Below are 27,229 nucleotides of genomic sequence, written 5' to 3' on the forward strand. Positions count from 1 at the left end.
GAAACCTGAAGATTTGTTCAGTGTCCAGTGACATAATCATGGAAAAACAGCTTCTTTTCACATATTAGCGCCTGAAGCCAGATGATGCTATCATACAAATTGCTGTTAATTTATTTTCTAGAAAGCAACTAAACAGACACGACTTCTCACATCAGAGAATTCAGAATCAAATCTTGTATCATAATTCATTACACAGAATAAAACATTGTTTGAAATGTGGATTTTCATTCTTGTCCTCACAAAAACTCCCGCATAATCCGTCCTTGCCGCGCCAGAGGCTGTTATAGAGATGTTTGTGTGAAAAGCTGCCACTGGAGAGCTTTGAAACATATGGAGGGAGTGAGAGAAGAGCGGAGCAGAGCAGGGGGAGGCGGAGGAGGAGGAGAGGAAATCCCTTGTTTCATCCACCCACCTCTCCTCCAGCGAGTACTCTGCTCGAATAGGTAAAGCCGTCCAAAGCGGCGGCTGCTCGCTTCCCTCCGTGACCATGTTAGGCAGCAGCTTCCGCTCTGTTGCCATAGCAGCGCTCGGTTACCTCGCAGTCCGTGGCAACTGTCTCGGCCATGGTCACAGAGATGTGGATGCAAACACACACACAGTGCTATACATGTTAACCCATACCTGCCTCCGCCTACTCACAAACAAAAATACTACAGAGAGAAAGAAAGCAGCAGAATAAAATCAAGGACTTCACAGACATCCACAACTAACACGTTATTGGCTGTGTTACTGGCTGCCGCCTACACAAACAACTACACTACAGCTGCTGTGCTGGCCCACAGTGGCTTATAGCTCTAATTAATTATCAGCTTATTTGAATGTGATGTCAGATCTATGGCCTCTTCCATCAGCACAGTGAGCATCATTTGCATTCAAAGAGAATCATGGGAGTATAGACAATCCTGTACACTGGAGGCTCAATGTTCTAGTTTAAGATTTGTTATTTTTAGCCTGACAGTTTCACGATGCCCAAGTGCAGAAAAGTCTCCCTGTTTTGTGACGCTTTAACAACAATGTGGCAGCAGAAAGGAGGGGAGAAAAGGCGAAGTAAAAGACAGAAGTGTCTCCACCTCTCACCTTGTTGATGTGGAGCTGCTGCTGCTGGAACTGCTGCTTGTGCTTCTCCAGGAACTGCTGGTGCTGCTGCTGGACCACCAGCTGCTGCAGGGCCAGGGCCTGGGCATGAGCCTGTGCGGCACTCCCTTGGGGCAGGGGGGCAGACTGGGTCCGCCCCAGGGGCCGGTGCTGCCGCTGCAGCTTGGCCATGGACGCTGCTGGCGACATAGACAGACCGCTGACACCTTGGACACAAACAAGAAGAGGTGATGACCACAGAGCATAAACAAATATCCTTCAGGAGAGCTTTCTTTCTTCGTCTTCATTCAAAAAACAAACACTCTATAAACTTTGTACACACTAAATGTACCATAATTTTCTGACGCTAGGGGTCTCAATTAAAACAATGGCAAAAGACAGAGGAATTCTCTAGTTGTAGTCAGTTTCTCTCGGTCAGAGTTCCTTCAGTGTTCATTGTTTAGGTTTTTATCAGGCGCCGAATTATCCACAGACTTCTCTTCCTCACCAAAACAAATGAACCAGGCGATTAAAACCCGTAAAAACACTAATTAAAGCAGTTTCACATTAAAAATCTGTGTTTCTCCGATGCTGTTTTGACTCGTCGTGGAGGGGCTCCTGCTACCGTGTGCTCACCTTTTTCCTCTGATAACTTAAGAACCAGACGTTCAGGAGGCTTTTACTGGGAGCCGAATTATTAGCAGAGGTCTTTTACTTTCCAAAATAAACCGACCTGGTGATTTAAACCAGTAGAAGCCCCTAATAAAGCAGTTTCATGTTGCAAATCATTGTTTTTCCAATACTGTTTGGCACTACGGGCTGGAGCCGAGCTGCAGCTAACGTTTCCTCAGCTTGTTTCTCTGATAACTTAAGATCCAGACATCTGATGACTGAAATCATTCTTCCAGTTAAAACAAACTGGGAAAAACAGCCAAGAACTTAAACATGTATCATAAAAATGTGGCTTAAAACTGGATAAAAAGTCAAGTCATGACATCTTTTGCCGGAAGATGCAAGGGGGATATGAAGCCAATGATGGACGACAGCGAACAAATGACACACACGCACAACTCAACAAAACATATAAAATAGGTCTAGCTGTTTTAAGACATTTTAATGTACAAAAGTTACATATATTATCTTTGAAGGTGAGGCTGCAAAGACGTCGTGATGAATCTGATATGTCTGACATCATATCAGTGACCACTCAGCTCTGTTTCAACACTAAGATGTTATCTGGCTTTTACACCATAACAGAAAAAGCATTTAGTTTGGGTGAGGTAGGTCTTGCTAAACCTTGAGTCCAAACAACTTTCAGTCATGTAGCTGTTTAGGAAAGCTGCAGCAATCAATGGTGAGTGTTTCGATGATGACCTGACTTTCCGCCACTCCAAAAAACCCAACCTCATGAGGTATTTAGACTGTGTGTCATAGTGATGCATGAGTCTGTGTCTGCAAGGCCCACTTAGGTGACTCCTTTAAAGAAATGTGACATTTCCAGAACAGCCGCCATGTTTTTCTGGATTACAACTGGAAGCAAAGAGAAATGACTGTTCAGTGTGGTCGTCCAGTCAGAAGAGGTTTATATTGTCTTTATGAGCAAGAGTGAGCAGGGATTTTCCTGCTTAGAAAATTACGAGGTGGCCCCTAAATTTCTTCGCGCCAAAACTCTAGAGGTGTCTTCATGGAAAAGACTTTTCTAACAAGCATTGCACTTAGTTGATTTCTGTGATTTTGCATCATTTGGGGGATTTTTTATTAGAAAAAATATGGAATAGCTTCACTTTTATACAGTAGTAGCACCAAAATCACTTCACACACATTTATAATTATCAGATCTCCCTAAATACGTTGCTTGTAAACATGCGGTGTCTCATTTCAAGCAAGGACAAACACTGACTGAGTGTTTAGGAGACACTGAAGCAGAATGTGACCTTTTCTTGTCAGCTGTATTGATGAGACTTTCAGCTAAATAACTAAAATGCAAGATGAATATACGATTCGTTCACATCAACACATGGATCCCTACTTTTGCTCTTAATGGTGTTGGACCTAAGATTAGTCAGCAGATGTATTTGTGAACCAAATAAAAACTGCCATCTGCGCTGCCATACTGCGCTTCTTCTATTGTGATGATCCGAGCAGGGAGAAGTGAACAGATTAGTCCATTTTACAGTGTATCATCCGGGTGAGGAGAGCAAGGAAAACAGACTCGGTGGAGCCGGGGAAATTATCCGAGAAGCTTGATTACTGTGTGAATATCAGAGAAAATGACTTAACAACCAGAATGTTTTCAAATTGTTTCTGAAAAAAAGCTTGATGCATCGCTTCCACATGGCACAGCGGCGCTATATGAAGAGGTTTTTTTTGATGGCTACAACATGACATACACCCCGTCTGAGCTGAGAACTAAATTGCTGCATCCGAGCTGTTAAAATCCACTGTCTGTTCTCGGCCCGCGTGTGGGCGTGCGCATGTCCTTGTCCGTACGTTTGTTGTGCGTGGATACACACATGCATGCGTCTACTATGTGCGTCACTGCCCATTCTGTGCTAGCATGCCGCTGAAAATAGCAGCGAAGTGGTAGTCAGTGAATGAGCTGATGGGAAAGGGCGCACAATGCAACCATGTCACACTCTTGTAGCATACGCTGACATTTGAAAGGAGCTCATTAGTTTGAGCTTGTGAATGGACGTCTGTCAGTGAGAGGGGGCACACAGTGTACCACGGACACACATCTCAAAACTGAATAATACTTCTAGTCAGAGATGGATTTGCTGTTTTTCCTCTCATCACTATCCGTTTTATAAAAACTAACTGATACTTTTATGACTATCAAACCTTAGCTTTAGTAAAACTACTCCTACCTGTCACCAGGGGGCTCTGTGCCGGGCTCTGCTCCATCAGCACCATGTGTTGTAGCAGTGGACTGTGCGCACCGTGCCCGCCTGTTCCCGCTCCAGCCTCAGCCAGGTAGGGGGTCAAGTGGCCGCCGGAAAGGAAGGGTGGGCTGAGGGAGAGGGCCGGCTGCAGACCTCCATCCTGCTGGGCCGAAGTCACCTTGAAAAGAGGCAGAGCAGAGAGGGTGAGGGCTGCTTTTAAATAAACGCTCGCACTCCAGATAAACACATTCACAGATAAACAGTCTGCAAGTAATTTTGCCTTCTTGGCAGCAGATTCCTCCTTACATTGGAAGCAGCAGTGGCGGTGGCAGTGGCGGGCAGCCCCAGGGTGATGTTGGGTAAGGATGGTGAAGTGTAGAGGGACAGCTGGTTAACGGAGCCCCGCTCAGCACCGCTGCACAGCCTCTGAGCCAGAGACGCCTGGGAAGCACATTTAAATGATTTATTTGAATCATGAAGAAGAACAGCGCAGTGGCAAACACTCGAGCAGTAGATGTCCACACATGGGGAAAGAGCTACGCTTGCACCCTGCTGGCGTCATGGCCATCAGCCTCCTACACACTGCCTGAGTGCCCCTAATGGCTGCCACAAATAGCATCTCGCCAGCTCCTTGGCTGTCTTCCTGCTCCACAGACCCATCATCCCTCACTCTCTGTACATGCTATAGGCTGCTAAGTTGGAAAGCTATCAATAAGCACCTGTAGCTCACACCAACACACAAAAGCGAGGCTACTCTGACAGCAAAAAGCAGTAAAATGTGTTTATAATTTAGGTTTGAAGGCAGCATAGGAAACCTGACACTGATATGGGTTTCAAAGGGGTAAATGTTGTGAAAGTTTTATGCCAAAAATGAAAAGTATTTAGAGTTTTCCAACTATTCTATTTGCTGCAGGGGAGAAATTAATCAGCACGTTGGCCATCAATTGATGCTATAATGTCTCTCTCCTCAGTAAAAGCCAAAAAATTGCAAATCTTTATGAGTAGCAGCTCCCAGGATGCTCCTCAGGACCAGAGAGTTATAGATCTGCCTTTAAATGAAGTAGGAATTCAAGAATAAACTGTATAAATTTACAAATAACAGCTCAATATATCAGCCTATGTATGTGTGTTACCTCAGTGTTGTTGGAGACTGACACAGTGATGCCGTTCTCATTGGGGATGTTGTTGGAGCTGTTATTCGGGGAGCTTGGGCCTGAGCCGGGGGCGCTGCTACACGCAGAGTCTGAAGCACACACACACATGAATTAAATACAGTCACATGAACATACAAAAAACAACAACTTTTGAACATCAGACAGCTGTGTGTTTGTATGTTCTGTGTCCCTCACCTGCCATGTCGAGCGAGCGCTTTTTGGCGGTGGTGATGGGGCTGTCTCGACGACGCAGCAGCGGACTGCTCCTCCTTTCGCTCACCTTCTGCTTCAGCCTGGAGCGCAGCTTCAGGTTGGGCTCGGAGGCTGAGAGAGGGATGGAGAGAGACGAACCAAACATCATGATTGATTCATACATTCATTCTTGGTCTGAGTGCTGAACTGCTGCAGAACATGGTGGAGAGAATTTACTCAGCAGTTATATTTCCTGCCTTTTCACAATCATACGAAACACCATCATGATGATACAGTTGAGGATCATAGTTGATCCAACCCTCGCTCCTCCATAGCTCCACCCTCTCGTCAGGACTGTTTTCCTAACCCTCTTCTGCCTGCACCCGCTGGATTTCTGACCATTACCGCCCGCTCCTGCAGTGATTCCTATTCCCGCCCATTACCGCAGGGTGTGTCAGCTCCTGCCTGCACCGACAAACATTCTGATCATACATGCCTGTACAATAGATTGATTATCAGTAAATTAAGTCTTCTTCCATCCCGCAGGGAAACACATTATTTTACTGCGGTATAAAGAAAGATATGCATACCTGTCGCTAATTACATTCATAATTGCAGTAATTCTGGTGTCTCTGGGGTTCAGTGTTGGTCTTGTTATCTGTAATATTCCTGATAAGTTCTTCCAAAAGTCTGACCCGTGGGATCCCAATCCCAGTGCAGTCCTCAAGTTCACGCCGACAAACAAGTGAATGACGTCACAGTAGCTACGTCCATTATTTTCTACAGTTTAACGTCTCCAACAAGGCTAAATGCAGGCCCACCTAATGATCGTTAATGAGGAGCCACGCCTGGGTCTGATTACCTGCTGTACTTATAACGAGGTGTGTCTTTTGTTCTTGTTGCAGGCTGAGAACGAAAAGCTTCTGTGTTATTTGTGTGAATAATTACACTCTGTAGAATTCACACAAGTTTATTCTCGGATAAACTTGATCTGCAGTGTGCCAATTCAACTATCAAATTACAAAATTGCCATCTACTTGTATCACCTCTGATAACTGGGTGATTTTTGATTCCTGCCAGCTGCAGCTCAGACGCCAACACCCCTGTCAAGCCTCCTTGATGTTCAACAGATAGCAGGCAGCTGTGCAGCTTTAGACGAATCAATCCAAAGGGTGGGAGAGTTACCTGAGCTACAGTCTCATAGGCTTTCAGCTTAAACTGGGAGCTCCGCACATTGATCTGTCGCGGAGCGCCTTCCACAGAGCCGCTCTGTTACGAAACCTGTTTGGTGGACAAACTGTTACATGCCGCTGCTCATCTACCGTACCCTTCCTCCCTCCTATTTAAGTGCTCTCCGAACACGCCAAATTCTGATCCACTTTCCCAACGACACTGCAGCTAAAAAGCAATTACCTCCAATTTGGGAGCCATGTCTGATTGCCTAAAGGCCCTCTGGTCTTTTGTGAATGCTGTCACAGAGTTGTGAATGGAGACAGGGAGAAGGGAACGGCATGTCACCTTGGCTCCAGCCATGGAGGCTCATGCTCAGTATAAAAAAAATTAATAACAATGAATGATAATGAATACTCTGCCCTGCCAATCATCAGCCTCGGATAATTTCACTCTTCATTATCCCATTTTTAATCATCAAAGGAGAGCTAAATCCAACAGTGGTACTCCACTAACTCTAAAAATGACATAATCTGCTACTATATTTCTTAGTTTCAAACTGAGTGTACAAATATTGAAACGCTACTTTACATGGTTCAAACTTCCTCGAAAAATCCTTTTAGGAAACATTCATCAAACACTCGTCTCCCTTCACAGTGTCAGGTAAAAATAAATGTGTGGAAAACAGTGAAGTGTGAAGAAAGTGTGAAGGTACAGTAGCACAGAGTGGGAGGGAGAGATCAGTGCAGATGGAGTCAAACCAACTAATGTCAGTGGAGGCAGTTTACTACAAATTTCATTGCATTTCAGAGGCTCCCTGTCTGTGAATTTGTTTTTCAGATCTTTGGAGACAATGAAAATGAAATTATTGTGAAAAAGAAAAGAATAAGAACTGCAAGAATCTAGACCAACAGGGTGAAAAACTAACTAGTAACTAAATATTTTGTCAAAATTGAGACCAGAATCCGACTTTTGACATATATAAAATTGATATGCCATAAAATGTGGAATTTTATATAATAACATGTTAAATTTGCAGGAACTACAAAACACGAGAGTTAGATAAAGATGATTTACCAATTTTTTCCCAACCTGTTTCCTGCCGTTGACAAAAGCTTAGCTTTAGCCGTTTAGATTGTCCAAACGTATACAGTAGTATCTGCTGTTATCTGATATTTACCTATTTTTCATCCTAAAAAGCATAAAACTAAAGTTTTACAATGTATATACTGTAGCTGTAGGGTTGCAACGGTATGAGATTTTCACTGTATGTAAACCGTCGCAGAAAATATTGTGGCGTATTACAGATTTTATAAAGGAACGAAAATAGAAGGGTTATTCTTGGTTGAACAAATTTTGTTACTATAAGTGAAACTTGAAACCATTAATGGAAGTCTGTGTAAAAAGTCTTTCCTTTAAAAATAACTAACATAAAGGGGAGATTCTCCGTCAAGTTGCTTTTTTTTTGCAATATCATAAATAAGCAAATGTACACGGTATGATTATTGTCGACCTTTACATTACGGTATACCTTAAAACCGGTATATTGCTGCAACCCTGCGTGGCTGTTACACACTTTCAGCTAAGTAGCCCTCAAACTTCCCAACCTTTGTCCTTAACTTAACTGTTTCTGTAGTTACTGCTATCAAATTAAAGTTTGATGAAAAAGTTTTTAATGTAAGACATCTTCCTTAATTCAATCTCAGAATAAAAGTTGAAGCCACATCCATGAAGATGAGCCAAGAGTCAGTTTTCATTAAAAAATGACAAGAGGGTCTCAAAATGATTCTTTTGTCACACAAATTAAACATAATTCTGACTTTCAAATTGTGTTTCAATATTTTCAAGTCTGGGTAAAGCAAAATCAATGACTTCTTACTTAGCAGACGACGGTAGACAATACTTGTTAAAAACATGTGAAAAGACTGGGAACTGCGTCGTACTGCAAACCTATCAAGTTTGTAAAAGAAGTACAGTGAATTTCCAGCGCAGAGCTTTTATTTTGAAGTGCTGTTTCCTGCTGTAGAGTGAGTGAATAACGGACAACTACTTGACAGAGACAGCAAACTAGCTCGATGACAAGGCCAAACGCAAGTATGATGCTGAATAAACTGTGTGGACCTTGAACTAATGACTAAGGAGAAATCTGGACCCCGTGGCTGGACCAGTTGGGAACCACTGCTCTAATAAATACATGGACAAACATCTTCATTAAATGCCACAATCATATAGTATGGTTAGGATCGCGTTTTTCTGCGTGCAAAAAATTCAGAACATATTTATTTTCAATTTACCCAGACTTTAAAGAAGAAACTTAGTTTTAAATCTATGGCTGTGATCAAGGCTGAATATCATAATATCATGACCTTGATATTACAATGCAAAAGCCGCTAGACATTTCATTTAAAGCTCCTAAAAGTAATGACAAGACTTATTTAGTCACACTTTAATCTGAGGACAGTAATTAGCCTTGTGAAGATGACTAATTAGGTTTTGGAAAAGTATGAATGCACCCAAAATCATCACAGAAAAGGTATGGTCAAAGCCAAGCAGAATCGATGTGGAGAATGTCAAAGTAAAAAGAGGTTTTCTCGGCCTTTTGAGTGGACTGAAGAGAAATAACATAATGTGGTGCTTACAGAAATGCAACTGAAGTGATACAAAGTAGTGTTTCAGAAAGAAAACAGTGTATCAGTCATATTTAAAGAGGTTGTGTGACTGTGCAGTGAGTGTGTCTTCGACCCATCTCCTCTTAATTATCTGATCATTGCATATATTTCCATTTTGGTAGATTCATTAGCTTGACTACATGACTTGCATGAATATCATTGCAGTTTATAACTGGAAATTAAACCCACAGTGTTTAGCCTTTGCGTGACCTGGTGCTGGTATATTTTGAACTAATTCATAAAGGCTTTGTTACAGGTCGTTAGGAAGCATGAGCACATACAATCACAGATGATATCAATGCACAGATTGTGCATTGTCACCATGTTAAAATGGGCCTCACAACAGAGGTGAAAGGCTGTGTATGTGAGCGACATCCTGCATTCAGCCTCATGTTGCTTTGTATTCATGGGTGAGCTGCTCAGTCTGCTTATCAACTGACGCCATGTACTGTACAGTACCAGTCTGCCTATGTGCCATTGTGTCCATGTGAAGGACTAGCTGCCCCAGTTAGCCTACAAAAAGACACATTCGCTCATCAGTGGAAAGAAAGGAACACTATGCCTTCCTCTGCCTCCATCAAAGAGCACGGAGTCGAAAGGACTCAAACTTTCCCACCCGTCAACATCTTTCGGATGCATTCATGTGTATGTGCAAACATGCTCAAGACAAGGCATACTGTATGTTCATGTGATGCTCTCTCATCCCTAAATGTTCACTGCATAAGACCAGTTAATGATTTTAAAGGCTTTCAGGTTTTCAGGAAACAGTTGTCACGCAACTCTTTTCCCACTACACATTTAGACGATCACATTTATTATAAGGGCATTAAAGTCAGTCCTGCTGAAGCTTCACAGGAGCTTTTCAAAAATATTTTTAGGCATTTTTTCTATAATAAGATTTTAGATACAAAAATAAAACAAATATTTTTTAAAAATCTTTTCTAGTCCAAACTTTTCTTTGTTATATATGTCAGAGCCATTCAGGAAGATTTATAAGGCAAAGATAAAGCAGTGAAGTGACTGACAGGAAGAACAGGCTACATTACAGATGAGGCAGACACCACAGTAGTGTTAGCATCACATTACAGAGACCACCGTGCACCTCACAGCTGAGGCATCAGGTGAGACAGAGCCTGGGATTCCGACCCCCGACAGCTTCACCGTCAGGTGTGAGGAAGCCTGCTGTGCCTCCGACAGCTTGACAGCTCTCACTGTTACTGTGACACATTATAGTTTGTAACGTTAAAAAGCTCCAGCAGTTACTCACTACAATAATCCAGTGTCCAGTGTTCTAAAGTGGTCTGTTAAAGTTCATTGTGTGTTTGAAATGATGAGTGTCCTCACTATGAGAGATGTTAAAATTTGTCTGCCCTGTGCTGTAGGAGAGGTGCCCACTCAGTGTAAGCTACGAGGGGACCTCACATGTTTGCATTATAGTGCTGCTCACACTGACACCAAACTCTGTCACATTAGTAAATGTTGGGTAACATTAACCACGTGATGCTAATAGTCATCCCTGTTAGTGATGCGCGGGCCAACCCATAACCCGCGGGTCTCGCAGGTTACCCGTGGGTCGGGTCAAGAAATGTTCACTTTATTGGCGGGGCAGGTGGGGCGGGTCATTAAAGATTAAATATGTCGGATATAGCCTACTTGTTAACAACACTCTTGTAGGTTAGGTAAATGCATGTTACGTAACGTAACCTGCGACCTGACATCACAAAATCGCCAAGCAGCAGCCACAACAAACCAGAATCAATGAAGCGGTGAAGATGGAAGAAGAAGTGAGGGAAATATTACAGTCGGGAGAGTACAGAGTTAAAAGAAAAGAAGGCCAAGCTGCTAAATCTCATGTTTGGGACAATTTCTGTGAGGTAGTTAGTGCAGCAGATGACAGCAGCATTGGCTACGTGAAGTACGATTCCTGTGATAAGCTATACAAGCATGAGAGCCACAAGACGGGTACGTTAATAGTGGCAGGGGCGGGGTGGGGCGGGTTGTGAAAATAGATGCGGTTGTGCGGGCGGGATGGAGCGGGTCAAATTATTTCATAAATGCAGGACCCACGGGTTGGAAAAAACCCCGACCCCCGCATCACTAATCCCTGTCACTGTGTGTTACTCTGTCCCAGGAGCAGCAGCAGTCTCATGATAAACAGAGAAAGTGGGGTAAGGAGGGGCTGAGCGAATCAATACACTGTGCGCAGCTCTACAATGAAATGAGATTTTATTCTTTTAATTAGTCAAATTTGCGGTGAAATTGTGGTAATTGGACAAAACTGCAAGGTTGCTCAGAATTAACAAGAACTGGCTGAATCATGAAATCCTGGAAGTACTGTAAGTTAAAATCCTTAAAGAGACAGTTGGAAATCAGCCACAGAGATGTCTGCCTTCTCTCCAATATAATGAAACTAGATGACATTCAGCTTGTGGTGCTCAAAGCACCAAGAAATACATCTGAAACTGAACAGCGTTGTCCGCAAGGACAGTGGCTGCAGACCCTGGAGATGGTCCTTCAGCGTTGTGTCTAACCTATTTAACAGCAACAGAAAGTTTGCTGATTTTTTCTGATGTTAACTTAGACTGTGTTCGATTATTTTTGCGATTACTTGAGTACTTTATAATAACTCTACAATAATTTAATGTGAGTGCTCCAATATGGAAGTTACTTAAAATGCCCATCCCTAATTCCCACATGAAACTGCTCACAACAAGGTCTGTGGATTATCTTGAGTAACCAGGTCATGATTTCTGGAATGAGACACTGTTGTTGAGTTTTTTCAAATGTTTTTTTTTTTTGGCGCTGGTGCCATCTAGTCCCATTATATTGGAGAGAAAGCAGACAGTTCTACAGCTGATACCTCCAACACTCTGCAACTCACACCAAAACAATCTAGACTGATAAATAACACTACAGGTAAGAGAGAAAATATGAATTTGGGGGTGACCTGTCCCTTTAAGATTTATGAATTCCATTTTCCTACAATTCATGCAATAGCAATAGCCATTTAATGTACTTATACTCTGTAATATCCTCTCTATACGGTATTTTTCACTGTTGATGGGACTGAAAGAGAGCAATGCAGCTCATAACTCAGCGTTACTGTTTGTAATTTTATCTCACTGTTTACTGTTGACTCTACTTAGAGCATATCGGAGCTGTATCCAATTACTGTCATAAAACGTTTTCACATTTATCTGTTGTTGTGCTGTTCTCATTGTGCTGTGGATGAGAGTTAACGGCTACACTAAATTTCTAAAATGTAGAACGGGAGATGGGAGATGCACAAAAGAGCGCTGTTGCTTCCTTTGACCGTTGCTGGGAGCCCCAGGTGCCAGTCCTCTATTTTATGGCCAGGCGGTGATATAAAAGAGCCTCTAACCTCTCCCAAGCTGGCATTACCATAAGTAAACCCCGCAAAGCACGTCATCGCTGTGGGCAAATATCAGGGTGGCACAGGTTCTCTCCTCTCTCGGCAGGCAAACACAATCATAAGCCTTATAGAAATGAAGCGACGAACTGACACTCCAGGGACGATCTTTTCACTCCCCGCCACCTTCCCGCCTTTTTTATTTTCTCTACATGCAGCAAGTTATTGGGAGTGTGTTGTCATTTTGCCACTTGCTGGATTTAGTTTAAATCCTGCTTGCCAGCTCCCCAGTTCTGTGCTCTCATCTTCTGTTTCTCTGCTTTTAAAACACTCCCTTCATCATCTACCTCAAATGTTTTTCTTCACAAGACAAAAGTGTTTTGAGGTCGTTTGAACGGTCAGTGAAGCCACCAAAAGCATCCCCACTCTCATCATCCTCTCTCCATCCTCCTGTTTGTCACTGTTCTATCATCTCGACTTCCCTCCCTTTTCGCTCTTCAATTTCTCCTCCTTTCTTCCTCTCTTCCTCCCTCTCGTCTTCTCCTCTCCCAGGGTGGAATGTGGCTGTGTGGGCCAGTGTCAACTGTGGTCTATCTGCAGTCGTAGCCAGCAGCCCGAAGGCTCAGAGTCAACAGGGCTGGAGCGCTGGCTGGAGCCGCCTGCCGCTGCTGCACTAAGTGAATAATTGCACTGTAAGACGACCGCTGCTTCACGGCTACACCACCACACACACCACTCACACTTTACACACACAAAGCTGTACACATACACACACCTGACAATTACACACTGCAAACAGCTGGTTTTACTCTGTAAAAGCTTCTGTACTTTGAAGCCAGACAACGTTAGATTGTAGGCCACAAGAAACCTTTATTCCAGTGGTGCACTCTGCAGCATTGTAGAAGCTCTAATGGGTTTTGACAAGATTTGTCACCCATTTAAAAGAAAACATGGTGCTCTATGCAGTGGTACAGCTACTGCTTAAAGCAACAGTGTTTCTGGGATCACTTTTATTTACATATAGCACAAGATTACACAGTCCTCCACAGATAAAGGGCAATAAGATAGCAGTAAAAGTGAAAGTAAAACTAATTAAAAGCCAATTTAAAGTCAGATACTGTAATTACCCTGCCTGCTGTGTTTTCGAAGCCGAAGGTGGTCAATTAATTTCTTGGAAAATACAGCAAATAATTATAAGTTACATGGCTGGGCACAGAAAACATGAATAAAAGTTTAAATTAAAGAAAGTTTAAGAAACTACTCATTCTTACTGAGGCTCCTGAGTTAACAAATGGCTGTTGTTAAAATATTTTGTGAAATTTAAATCAGTCTCAAAAACCACGGAAAGACGGATTTACAGGCTCCTGTTGGACCAGAAATCGGCTGAAAAGTGTTTTTACAAGCTGACAGAGATTGGTTAATTTCTCAAGCTGGGCATACACTACCATTTGAGCCTGTTTTAGAATGTTATTTAAATCCAACTCCCACTGTACAAGTAATTGTCTGCAATGTAAAGCCAAAGGTATTAATTTATGTGCCCACGCTGTGCGGTCTAATCGTCAGGCCATGTCCCGAGTGCTCACACTGTACACGTAAAATATACAATAAAATGGTTTGTTGGCCCCTGCAGTGTTCTGGCTATTGACAATTATCAATAAAGATTCATTTAAAAGTTCAGGCAGGCAGGTAGAAGTTGCTTGCAGAGATATAGTTCACTACAATGTAGACACAGACGTCCAAAAAAAAAGCTTATAAGTCCATTTTTACAAAAAAAAAAGGTCAGTCCAAGCTTAGATTTCCTCCATCTGTTGGTATCCCTCTCTTTCGCTTTCTTTTTCTCATATGCACACACACACACACACACACACACACACACACACACACACAAGTTACCAGCAGCAATAAATTAGCTGGGTATAGGCACCACAGTACGATTGATAGAGAAAAGAGGCAATGGTCTTGCTGTTTCATGGCTCTGCTTCAACTCTGCGAGAGCTTGACAACAGCCTACCAAAATGTGTTATGCCCAACAAAGCCCAACAAAGCTGAAATTTGGTCGAACTCTAAAACAAAGTCATGCAGCTCAAAAATCTTGGAGAAATTGGCTTAGAACAGTGTATGCCAAGCTTAAGAAAGTAAAATTAATTATGAGTTAAATAGACAGACACAGAGAGTAAGTAAAGGTTTGTGTGTCATGAAAAGTTTCCGTTTTGTAGCATAAACCATGTTGAAGCAGATCACTGCTTACATGCTCAATATTTGTTTTAGGTCCAAAGCTTTTATCAGCATTTAATATAAAAAAAATATTGGACTTCCAAGACTGTGAGTAAACAGTGGACCGGTGATGGGTTCACTGTGTGTGTGTGTGTGTGTGTGTGTGTGTGTGTGTATCATCAGCATAACAGTGAAAAGAAATATTGCAGTTGTTAATTGCTTGACCCAGAGGTATCGTGCAGATTGAAAACAATAAAGGGCCAAGAATAGAGCCCTGGGGAACCCCAAAAGTAATTGTTGCACTGCTAGAGGAGATGCTCCCAGTTGACACAGCCCTCAAATAGGATCTTTTAGAGCCAGTTAGTTTTAATATGCAATCATCGAACAAATTAAAGGCAGCAGTAAGGTCTGGCAACACAAAATTGTACAACAGCCAGCATCAGAGTGTTGCTAAATGCCTCAAATCTGAAAGAACCTAAGCTAAATATATGCTAAATATATATATATATATATATATATATATACATATATGTACTGTCCTTCCTAAATTCTTGTCTGAGAGGAGCAATTTTGATAAAAATCAGTAATTATTACCACTGTCAGCATTAAGAACAAGTTTTTGAAGATGCTGCTGAACAACAGCTGATTTAAAACAACCCCTAAGGATAAGGAACTGTTAAAATCTAATAAAACATCAGGTGCTAAAATGTAAAAAAACAAAAACAAAAAAAAAACTCTCACACTCTATTGAACTCTTGAACCACCTACGCTTCTACTCTCTCTAACACTCTCATGTGGGGTATGCTGGGAGACCCTGACAGCCTAATGTGGATGTGATTAATGGTGCACCGCTCTGATGCCATCTAAATTATGCTAGACGTGAGTCTGCATAGCGGCTACTGGACGTTACAGTTGTGTGTGTAATCCTCTCTGAACGTGAGCTTGCATAGGACAAATAGCCAGCTTTGCACTGCCAAAACTAAGAGTGCAAGAGTGTGTGTGTGTGTGTGTGATGTACCGGTCTTTCGCAGTGGGAAGTCATCCCGGGGGTTGTAGACACCCAGCACAGGGTGGTTGTAGGTGGACACACCAGTCTGTGGGGGCGAGCTCTGGTCCAGAGAGCTGTGTTGGGTTTTGCTATGGAACAAAAACACAGTATTAAAAGGTGACACCAAGATACCAAAATCATGTGAAACAAGGCCAAACACTCATAACTTAGTGGACATGTGACTGCAAGTAATCCGAACAAAGTAACTAACTTCATGGCTGTCAAAGATCTGTATGATTAACGCATCATGCAAATCCTTTGGCAAGGCCGCAGACATGTGCTGCCATCTGCTCACTGCCTACAGAATAAGGTGGTGTTTGTAGGCAAAGTTAAGCCGAGTTGGCTTCAGACCAAATGCATGTTCCTGACGAGCGGATGTACACACTCATCTCTTCCAAAACTGAGGGGGCAGATGAGTCCAATGAGTGGAGAGAGAAAGGCATAGAAAAGCAGAGACAGGCAGATATAGAAAGAGAAAGTTTGTATCACTTTGAGCTGCTGAAAGTCAACGCTTGTGGGTGTTTCATTGGGTCACACATCAAGATTATGTAACATTGTTTATTTGGTTATGTGCTTGCATTTTATGGTTTAAGTGCTTTTTATTGTGCCAAATGAAATGCATAATCATGGAGAAAATACTTTGGAAATTATGTCCAGCGCTTGTGGGGGCGGCAGTAGCTCAGTCCATAGGGACTTGGCTTGGAAACTGAAAGGTTGCCGGCTCAAGTCCCTGTCCAGACCAAATACGGAGTGTGGACTGGCAGCTGGAGATGTGCCAATTCACCCCTGAGCAAGGCACTGAACCCCCAACTGCTCAGGGCACCTGTCCAAGTCACTCTGACATCTCTCTTAATGCATGTCCTGTTTGGGTTTGTGTGTGTATTCAAGCTTGTGGGTATGTAACAACAGAGTGAAAAATGGAATTAAAGTGTATCTTCTTCTTCTTCTTAACTGCAATATACATTAAATATTTAAGGGTTTATCTTGATATAATTTGATAGAAATATAACAAATGTAAAATAAATGTTCAATACAATTAAACCAGCCGTACATCGCTAAAGAGGCCCACTAACGCACCTCAAACACTAGTTGCCACCTACCATTTCACAAAGGAAGAAGAAGATGGGACTAGCCACTATGCTAATGGGTATAGTAACGTTTTAACGTTACAACGTTCATCACACTTATGAAGTTATTTTTTGCATGATTGTTTTGGCCACAGATAACAACACTGGGCTGCCCCACGACTGAATTCACCACATAACGTTAGCTATAGTAGCTGTATGGGTAGTCGACTCATTTGATGCTAATGGTAAGTCAGTCAGTCAAGTTAGTTAACATGACTGACTGACTACATAACATGTGTTTATAACTGTAATAAAAAAATACTGACTTCACTTGAGATTTTTTTTCTTTTGTCTATTTCTTTTGTCTACATTGTCTTCACAACGGGTTTGACTTGCTGCTGACCAGAATTAGTGTTTGGCATGTTCTGACAGCAAAGACTTCAAACCAAATCTAACCATCTGGTTTCTTCAACTTTCACTCAGGAGCAACAATCAGTCTTTAAAGGTCTAGTGTGTAGGATTAAGTGCCATCTAGTGGTGAGGCTGAAGACTGCAACCAACTGGAGCTTCTCCTGTGTGCCAAGCATGTAGGAGAACTGCAGCAGCCGATGCAAAAACACCAATGTCCCCATCTAGAGCCAGTGTTTGTCCATTCTGGACTACTACAGAACATCATGGTGAACTCTCTGCTCCATGTGTAGATAAAAACGTCTCATTTTAAGGTAACAAAAACACTGTGATTCTTAGATTCAGTATAATTGTACTCAAATAAATATGAAACGTGGTACTTTTTTATCCACTACACTCATCTGACAGCTGTTGTTACTATTTTTTTTGTTATTGTTGTTTGTAATTATGTTAATACAAAACATATGAACAGCTTCCAAAACTTGGACTTTTACTGAAGCAAAGAATCTGAATACCAGGGAGACCAATAATCTCTCCCATTAGACAAGCAGTACAAATACAAAAAGAGATGAAGTATTTAATTCAGATAACTTCCATTTGTTTGCATAACCATGTTTCCACGTTACTCACACAATGAAAGCACATGACACGCGACTACCAGAGCGAAGTGTACACACCTGCAAAGGGCTGCAGATATGCTACAATAAACATTCAAGGCCAAGCCTTCAGTGTAAGAGCCCCTATCATCAGCTTCCAATATCCTGCTTCCCATGTGTACGTGAGTGTGCATGTATGTTCCCATCTTTGTTTCATAACCCTGCTTGATCTGTCTCTCAGTCAGGCTCACACAGTGAGGCAGGTGAGGAAGAGGGGATGACACAATCTAATACATTATTCAGCTGCAATCAGAGAGAAATGACAATGATGTGCAGTTAGCTTCTACTGTATTCAACTGCTCACAGTCATTACAAATAACTGCAGGATAAAATGGCAGCCATGACATATAAATTGTTTTTCAGCTTGCAAATTGACAGGAGTGATAGTGACTTATTGATGTCAAAGGATTCTCCTTTAGAGTATAATGAAAAAACCACACACTGAGAGCTAAATCTAAATTATGCTATAAACCGTCTGCTTTTCTTTTCTGCCTCTACTGATCCTTTGTAACCTGAGAAAATGGTCTGGAATTCTGTGAAAAACATGGGAAGAAGTCAATGAGCAGAAAGTACAGAAAAACTTACCTGAAAATTGGCAATACAGAAAAGAAAAAGTACAAAGTACTACTTCTTATTATTTATAGAATTTTTATTTTCTAAATCTTATATTTTCCTACAATTTGAAGGACATTTCTTGCCAAGTTGCTTATGACCTTTTCCCCCTGATTTCAAAGGAAATGAAACCAATTTGCTCAGGGTTGAAAAGTTTAAATACGTGTGAAAGACTGGCGGCTTCAAATAAGCCCTCTGGGTTTTTTGCCTCTCCCTGCACTGTATTTCATTATTCACTTTTCTTGCCTATTTTGTGTTTTAATTGTACAAGAACACAGCACATGAAAAGTGATGTCAATCCAGGTTTCAAAGGGTTAATTGGAGCATTAACGGCTGCTCACCGGTACCAGTAGGGGGCATCATTGTGGAGCCCTCCTTGGTTGAGGCTCCGCTGGGCCAGCGCCTTCTTCTTATTCAGGACAAACTCCTGAAGCCGCATCTTCACCTCTGTACTCGCAACGGCACCTGAGGAGAGAAGAGGAAAATGAGATATACACCAACTGCCAAAAAAAGCCATTAATATTTTTCAAGGACATGTAATTTGACAAAATTTCAATGCGTTTTGTGTGCCAGAATTGTCCACCACAACTGACTGTCAAGACCTTGTAGAAGGTTTGTGCTCGTCTATGAAAAAGGCCAAGCTACCACGGGCAGTCAGCTGGCACATGCTTCCTGTAATAAAATGTCTCACCATAATTATACTCCACAGTTTAATTTTTAACTCAACATCCAGTTTTCCCATTTTATTCCCCTTCAGGTAGTTTTAAGTTTGAAATAAATCAAAACCCCAAAAAGGAAACTCAGGCTTTCCAAAATTTGGCTGCACTGCGGGAGTTTGTAATGACTGACCCACCAGTGGTTCAGTGAGGTTTAACAGCTTTTTAATTTTATAATAATGACAGCCATGTGGACAATTCTTAAATAATTGAGGGGCATATTTGCTTTTACAAAGTTGACAGCACAGTACAATATCAGGTGATGCCCTTATCTGAAGCAATTAGTCGACTGGCAGAAAATCTATCTACAACTATTTGATGACAGTTTAATCAAATAAACCAAACATTCTTTGGGCTTGAGCCTTTCCATTTTGAGAAATTCTTACTTTTTTATGTTTTAATATAATTGTTAATTAATTCTTTGGGCTTTTGACTGTTTGAGGACATCGTCTTAGACTTTATAAAACTGAAACTGACATTTTTATACTTTGTAATGACATTGTAGAGACCAAACAATTCATCAATCAATTCAGAGAATAACCAGCAGATTAAAGCTGGGTTAGGCAGTTTCATTTTGGCACCATTGGGCAAAAATCCCATAATAAACTTAGAGCATATTGTAATTTAAGTGGTCTGAGAGAAAATTACATTTCTGACTTATCAACAAGAGAGTCTCAAACAGAGTCTGACAGTAAATAAAATAAAATGTGTAAATATCAGTGAGGTGTTCCAGAGTTGGAGAGAAAATGTTGCTTCTGCTAACCGGTGCCAAAGGCTCACGGCCGTGGCTTCACATATGTATGTAGCTTATGTTAGCTAGAGCTTCGCATCATAGTGTGTCATCCTCCTCACTCCCTGCTACTTTTGACCAACTTGCAAGGAGGGGAAATAATCTGAATTCAGCCAGGAACCGGACAGCCCCAACTCTCTACCAGAGCAGCAAACTTTCTGTTGCTGCTGTTACACAGTTTCGACCAGGCATTGCTGCTGGCCACCCGCCTGCTGTGACATCCGGTGCTTGTGTATTTGTGCTGGCCAAATTTGAGCCTCTACAGCCACCGAGTAAACCTCCAGAGCTGCTGCCTGCTCTCCTCCCAAGGAAGCAGTCCACAGTGGCGGGGAGTTACATGGAGGGACAGTGAGTTGGCTAATGTTAGCTAGCTAATTCTTGTCTCATTTGTGGTCTAATAAACAGAGAGAGAGAGAGAGAGAGAGAGAAGGGCAAGATGGAGCTGAGCAAATTAACTGTGTGTAACTCTATGATGAACTTAGATTAAATCACTGTACATGAAATACAGGTTTACTGTATGAAGCGCGTGGATATACCTGTGGTCACTGGTGGGAGGGGCTTAGGACAGAGAGGGGGAAGCTGCAGGAGGAGGGTTGATGTTCAAATTCTGCCTTTTTTTTTTTTACATTTTCCAAATGTCTACCTGCCCCAGCTTTAATTGATAATGAAAATAAATATCAGCTTTACACCTATCCCAAGGTGGGATTTCGAAACATAAATGCAAGATAAAGAAATGAAAACAATGAAAAGTGCTGAGAAAATTGATCACAAACAGTCCTCACACAGGTACACGTGAGCTATCTGTTGTGTTTCCATCATTTCAGAGGACATTACATTGACTTACATTCATTTCCAGGAGACTTACTCTTACCATAACCACTGCTTGCCTAACATTATCCCAAGTCTTCACCCTAAACTTTATTGATTTACGTCACGGGTTTTGTGTTTTGTCCCCAAAAGGAAGGCAAGTCCCCACAATGTGACCGTGAAAACAGATTTATGTCCCCACAACATGAGTAATACACACACACACACACACACACACACGACTCGCACAGATGCAGCCTGGATCTGTAACCACTTTCCATATAGTGTGTAAACTGCTCTCAAGGACTCCTGTCCACTCGCTTTCAATGAACTGTTGAGAGACATCCAGCAGGCAGCGGTAATAACTTGGCTTTGCCCTCGCCAAGGCCACCAGCTAATACAGCTCGTTTACCACAGTAAATACACAGGTTCTCCAAGTAAAATGGAAATACACAGACATGCAAACACACACAGACACACACTGTGAATACTGATCTCAACGGTCCTTTCAACCATGGAGCGTTTTGAATGCAGAGTTCTTGCTAAATGGTCCAGACCCCTGGCAGACACCACCAAACAGGGAAACGGTGATGTGTGGGGGTCCCAGAAATGTTCCCAAATGCATTCAGTTTGAAAAGCTCAGTTTAAAAGGTGATAACAGTGACAGAGGAGTTGTTGCTTACTCTGACTGTTTTCCCTGGTATCTTTAGTACATCATTTCTGAGAAGAGGTGTGAAACGTTTCACAGTAATTTTTCCAACAACTGCTATTCTCTTGTTTTCTTTCCTCCAGTAGTTGTTGGTGCTCTTTATGTGGTAACGTGTGAATACATGCTGCACCGAGGGTGAGAGAAAACAAAATAAAACCTTACTATCTGAATTAGGTGTCAGACTGAGTTGAATTTTCAAGACTTTGTTTAAAGGAACAGTGTGTAAGATTTGAGGGGATTTAGTGGCATCTAGTGGCTGTTTCTCTCGTTGCAGTCGAACCGCTAGCATGGCGCCTGCTAATATTTGTTCATCAAGATCTACATGTTCATGAGGTTTTTATCAAGAGCCGAATTATCCACAGAGGTCTCTTCCTCTCCAAAACAAACAGTTTCATGTTGAAAAAAATCATTGTTTTTCCAATGCTGCCTGTCGCAGAGGGGCTGCAAACTACGGTGGCTGACACAAAAACGCAAATGTCCCTGTCTAGAGCCAGTGTTTGTCAAGGTTTGTCCATTCTGGGCTACTGTAGTAACATGGCAGTTCGACATGTCGATCTCTGTAGAAGAGGAACTACTCCCTGTGTAGATATAAACGGCTCATTTTACGGTAACAAAAACACAACATTTCGAGTGTTCAGGTGATTGCACACTAAAGAAAACATACTTATTATATTATATTCCATTTCTGCCGATATATCCCTCTAAATCCTACACACTGTGTACTTTGGAAAATATGTTCAACTATCAGATGTGCAGAAAAAACACGTTTGAGCTGTTCCAAAATACGTCTGGTGGACAAACTTTACTTTGGATTTAGCGCTTCTCAGTTTCCCATCTTGTCACAGTACTGTATCTGCAACTTACTCTCTTGTCCCCTCTCCTTGTTCTTCAGCAGCAGCAGTTTCTGTTCCCTCTGCTGTTTCTCCAGCTCCTGCTCCAAACGGTGGTTCTCCATCTTCCTCTGATGCTCCAGCAGCTCCTGTTGGTGCTTCAACGCCAGGAGCTCTTGTTGCTGCTGTGGGAAGACACATCCGAATCAGGTCAGTTAAAAACTTCCAGCCATGTATTAAAACTTTTTGTAAACCTATATATCAGGATACTCTTCTTAATCCCTCTCAGCTGCGAGATAAGATCACTTAGAGATAACTTCTTGCGTTCCGATCTAAATGTAATTAATTCATTACTTTCTCATCTTTAAACATCTATTTACATTCAACTCCTGGGCTGCTTAAGTTGCCATCTGAAATAATTAAGTCTGACAGCTGTTTGAAGCAATAAAATAAAACCTTTGCAATTCTATAAAAACCTCAGGCCACGAGCTTAAGCCTTTAAATAAATATAAACAATTTAACTGGGGATGAGGCTTTAGCAAGACACATAATCCAATCTGCTCATTTCCTCATCACTCCGGAAAAGAGAGAGAAGAGCATCTGTTAAATGCTTTAAATGCAAAAAAATCTGCCTTCCCGAGGCCTTTACACTGGAGGAACAAACACAAGTGTGGCTCGACGGTTTGTCCTGTCACCAAAAAGGTCAAAAAGAAAATGCACATGAAAGCCAAAATGTGCTCACAAACACCTACTCGTCTCATTGAAGTGTCCTTGAATGAGACCCAGAACTCACGGTGAGTCACCGCGGATAAGAGCATCAATTAAATGCTACAAATGCACACTGAAAGCTGCTTTTGACTTCTCCGGAGCCTTAATACATGTCTTCGACCTAAGGCACCAAATCAAGAGTCCCAATTACTCTTTAATGTCTCTGTAATATACAATAAATAGGCAAGCTGTCTGTGCTTGCTCTCAGCCAGCTCCATAATGACCTCTTTCTGACGTGCCAAAGAACCGACACCCTCTTCTTCCCCTTATCATCACACACCCAATGGCAATATTTGATCAGTTTACTGTAACTGCATGTAATCAACTTCTGATGGTGCTTTTAAACACAGTAAATAGATGCTAGTAGCTGGGACATGCTCTTGTGTTTACCGTGAGGGCAAATCAAATGTTTGAGACAAGTCTGAGAATAAATTAGTGGCTGAAGGTGAGAGGAAGGTGAGGCAAGGCTCGTGAGAAAAGCACATCAGCTCTCTGGCCCGCTTCCAGTCCAGAGCCTCCATCCTTTTTTTTTTTTTTTTTTTGCCTTTCAATCAACGTTGGGGATGGGGGATTGAGTGGATGGGAAGGCTCAAAGAAACCTCCCCACCCACATACACACACAAACACATGCACCCAAAACCCCTGTGGCTCAACAGACCAGAGATGAACACACAGAATTCCCCTTTTGACGAAAACTGTGAAGAGCTTCAGGGTAGCTCTCACTTCATGAGGGTTCCCTGTTGTCGACAAGAAAAGTGCCGACGTTTGAGTGAGAGTGTGTGTAAATGCAAGTGTGTGCTGCTGACCCTGCCTGTGGGAGCAAACTGGGCATGCATGTGACTGTGTGTTTGCTGACATTTGAGAGGATGTGTATGTTTTAATGCCTGTACAACACGGTGTGTGTCTGTGTGTGTGTACACAGGGACTGTGAATGGGGCTGATTGAGGACGGGCCTCCCTGCTCAGGCTGTGCGTCACTGGCCTCCACCTGAGTGGTCCTGCAGCCCCACCACAGGCCAGACAGCCCTTCAGACAGCATCGCTCATCCCTCAACATCACAAGACGACCTGACAGAAGGGACACGGCAGTCCCACAAGAGGAAACGCACAGTGGAAACTATAGTTCATAAATACCATTGAGCTGCAGGAGCAAAGCACAATGTGAAATATGCCTGAAGCATCTGCAACAGACTCTTACATTACAGATGGTCTGTAGAAGAGAGCAGAAGAAATGAATGGAGACGGGAAGGAATAAAGACAGCAGAAGAAAAGAAGGAAGAAAGGAAGGATATAAGACACATTAAGGACAGAAAAAGAAGGGTAAGTGCAAAGAAGAAAGAGGATGGGAGAACAAGGAGGACAGGAGGACAGGAGGACAGTAGGGAAGGAAGAAAAAAGGAAAGAAACAGGAAAGCAACAATAGAAGGAAGGAAAATAAGAAAGAAAGAAGACAAAATGACAAGAACAAGAAAGGTGACAGGAAAAAAGGAAAGAACAGAGAAGAAGGGAGAAGAGACCGGAGGCAATAAGGAAGTAGAAGGGAAGGAGGCAAGACAAGATGACAGTAAGAAAGACAAGAAGAGCAAGACAGAATGAAGAAAGAAGAGATGGAGGATAAGAAGAAAAAAGACAGGAAAAGGGAAAAAGAGAGTAGATGGGAAGAGAGAGGGAAGACAAAAGGGCAGTAAGGAAGGAAAAGAGCAAAGAAGGAAAACAAGAAGGGCAGTAAGAAAAAAAATGAGGCAAAAAGAAGACAGGAAGTTGTAAAGGAAGCGAAAACAAAAAAGGAAAAAAGAAAGAAGACAGGAAAGAAGTAAAAGAGTCGGAGAGGAAGGAAAGAGCAAAGGGAACTTAGGAAGTCAAGAAAGAAGCAACACATGGAGGAATGGAGAAAAGAAGGAAAACAGGAAGACAATAAGGAAGGTGGGAGGAATTTAAGGGAAAAGTAAAGACAAGGAGAAGGATGACAACATGACAGTAAGACCGACAAGAGGGGCGACAGGGAGGAATCAAGGAAGAGGAGAAAGAAAGGGGACAGGAAAATAAGGAAAAGGGGAAGAGGAGGAAGGGAGGAAAGACAGAATGCAGTAAGGAAGCTAGAAAGAAAAGAAGGAGACCAAGCGGGTTAGTGAGACAAAAAATGAGGCAGGAAAGAGGACAGGAAGTGGTGAAGGAAGAGAAAAATGAAGGGAGACAAGAAAGCAGAAAGAGGAGAAAATGAGGAATGAAAGAACAGAGGGAACATATGATGTAAAGGAAGGAGAAATATAGGTAGGAAGGGAGGACAAGAAAGAGGAAAAACAGAAAGAGAGTAAGGAAGAAAGAGAGGAAATAAGAAAGACAGGAGGAAAGGAAGTATATAGAAGAAAGAAGTATGATAGGAAGGAAGGGGCCAAGGGAAGAAAGAAGAGGAGAAAGGAGGACTACAGTAAGGAAAGGAGAAGAAGAAAATCAGAAAGACAGTAAGGGAGGAAGAAAGGAGGAAAGAAGATGGAAAGAAAGGAAGTAGGAGTAGGAAGGAAGGAACAGAGGGAAGAAGGAAGTGGAGAAAGGAAGAAAACAGGGGAAAGGTGAGGAAGAAAATCTGAAAAACAGGAAGAAAAGAAAAAGGAAGACAGGAGGAAAGGAAGTAGAGAAGAAAGAAGGAGAGGAAGGACAGAACAGAGGGAATAGGAAAGTGGAGAAAGGTAGAATGCGAGAAGGAAAGAGAAGAAGAAAGTCAGAAAGACAGTAAGGAAGGAAGAGAGGAAAAAGGAAGACAAGAGGAGAGGAAGTAAATAGAAGACAGGAGTAGGAGAGGAAGGAAGGAACAGAGGGGAGAAGGAAGTGGAGAAAGGTAGAATACAGGAAGGAAAGGAGAAGAAGAAAATCAGAAAGACAGTAAGGGAGGAGGAGAGGTAAGAAGTAAGACAAGAGTAAAGGAAGTAAATAGAAGAAAGAAGGAGAAGAGAAAAAAGGAAGACAGGAGGAAAGGGGGTAAACAGAAGATATAAGTATGAGAGGAAGGAATGGTCGGCGGGAAGAAGGAAGAGGAGAAAGGAGGAATACAGGAATGAAAGAAAAAGAAAATCAGAGACAGCAGTTACGGAAGAAAGGAAAGAAGGAAGATGTAAAGACAGGAAGTAAATAGAAGAAAGGAGTCAGAGAGGAGGGAAGGAACAGAGGGAAGAAGAAAGTGGAGAAAGAAAGAATACAGGAAGGAAAGGAGAAGGAGAATAAAAAAGGAAAGAAGGAAGACAGGAGGAAAGGGACTAAATTGAAGAAGAAGTAGGAGAGGAAGGAATAAACAGAGGAAAGAAGGTAGACAGGAGGAAAAGAGGAAAAGGGAAGAAAAAATGAAGCAGGACGAGAAGAAAGAAAAAGACACAAGGAGAGAATAAAGACAGTATACAAGAAAGAAATGAACAGAAAGACAGACCTGGAGTATGAATCAAGTTGCACACGAGGAATTAAAATCATTAAATTCAAACTAATGTAATCCTGCACATTGCAATCAAATCTTCTGCCCCCACAATCCATTTTTAGACCTTTTACTCTGAGAAGTAGTTCAGCTGAATATGTGTGCATTACCATTCATATTACAGCAGTAATATTCTAAAGAGAACAAACAATAGAATATTTTTACATGACATTTCAGCCCCAAAGGAGCTGTGTGCTGCTCTCAGGGGCCCTGATGTATTAAAGCTTCAGAGTGTGGGCGTGCTGATCTAGATTCACTTTGTATTTCCAGGTCACTATGATACGAGCGTGTGATCCCAGCTTCATCTGCTATATGTCATGCATCGCTCGACGTGTAAAGTAAGTCTGACTCAAAGTGTCATTATGTTCTGAAGAACAAATACAGCCCAGTGGAAGCGTCAAACATTGGCTCTTCATATTAAAACATGCTCCTGAACATACAGTATGTAATACTGGATGCTGATATTTAAAGTAAGGTTACAGCAGGACTGGCGCATAAGGGTTTAGTTATGTAACGCACCACCAGTGCTACAAAACTCCGTCTTTCACACATTTTCTGGATCTAAACACCTCCTTATATTGCTGTTATCCGTCCCTGAAGTTGAAGCAAATGAAGCCAAAGTGCCTCCTTGTTCT

General features: G+C 42.1%; 1 protein-coding gene across 3 annotated transcripts in view; it reads right to left on the reverse strand.

The window, feature by feature from the left end:
* Positions 1 to 27,229, reverse strand: part of LOC117255406 (histone deacetylase 4-like) — a 66,106-nt gene that overhangs the window by 10,717 nt on the left and 28,160 nt on the right. For all 3 annotated transcript variants that reach the window (XM_033624286.2, XM_078165802.1, XM_033624287.2), the window contains 8 exons: positions 22,403 to 22,553; positions 18,858 to 18,981; positions 15,744 to 15,862; positions 5,306 to 5,434; positions 5,090 to 5,199; positions 4,263 to 4,397; positions 3,942 to 4,134; positions 1,078 to 1,301 (listed from right to left, as the gene is read on the reverse strand). In XM_033624286.2, coding sequence (XP_033480177.1) covers positions 1,078 to 1,301; positions 3,942 to 4,134; positions 4,263 to 4,397; positions 5,090 to 5,199; positions 5,306 to 5,434; positions 15,744 to 15,862; positions 18,858 to 18,981; positions 22,403 to 22,553 — 1,185 coding nt within the window. The remainder of the gene's footprint in view (positions 1 to 1,077; positions 1,302 to 3,941; positions 4,135 to 4,262; positions 4,398 to 5,089; positions 5,200 to 5,305; positions 5,435 to 15,743; positions 15,863 to 18,857; positions 18,982 to 22,402; positions 22,554 to 27,229) is intronic.

Source organism: Epinephelus lanceolatus, chromosome 24, assembly GCF_041903045.1.
Source record: "Epinephelus lanceolatus isolate andai-2023 chromosome 24, ASM4190304v1, whole genome shotgun sequence".
In the NCBI taxonomy this organism is placed as follows: Eukaryota; Metazoa; Chordata; class Actinopteri; order Perciformes; family Serranidae; genus Epinephelus; species Epinephelus lanceolatus.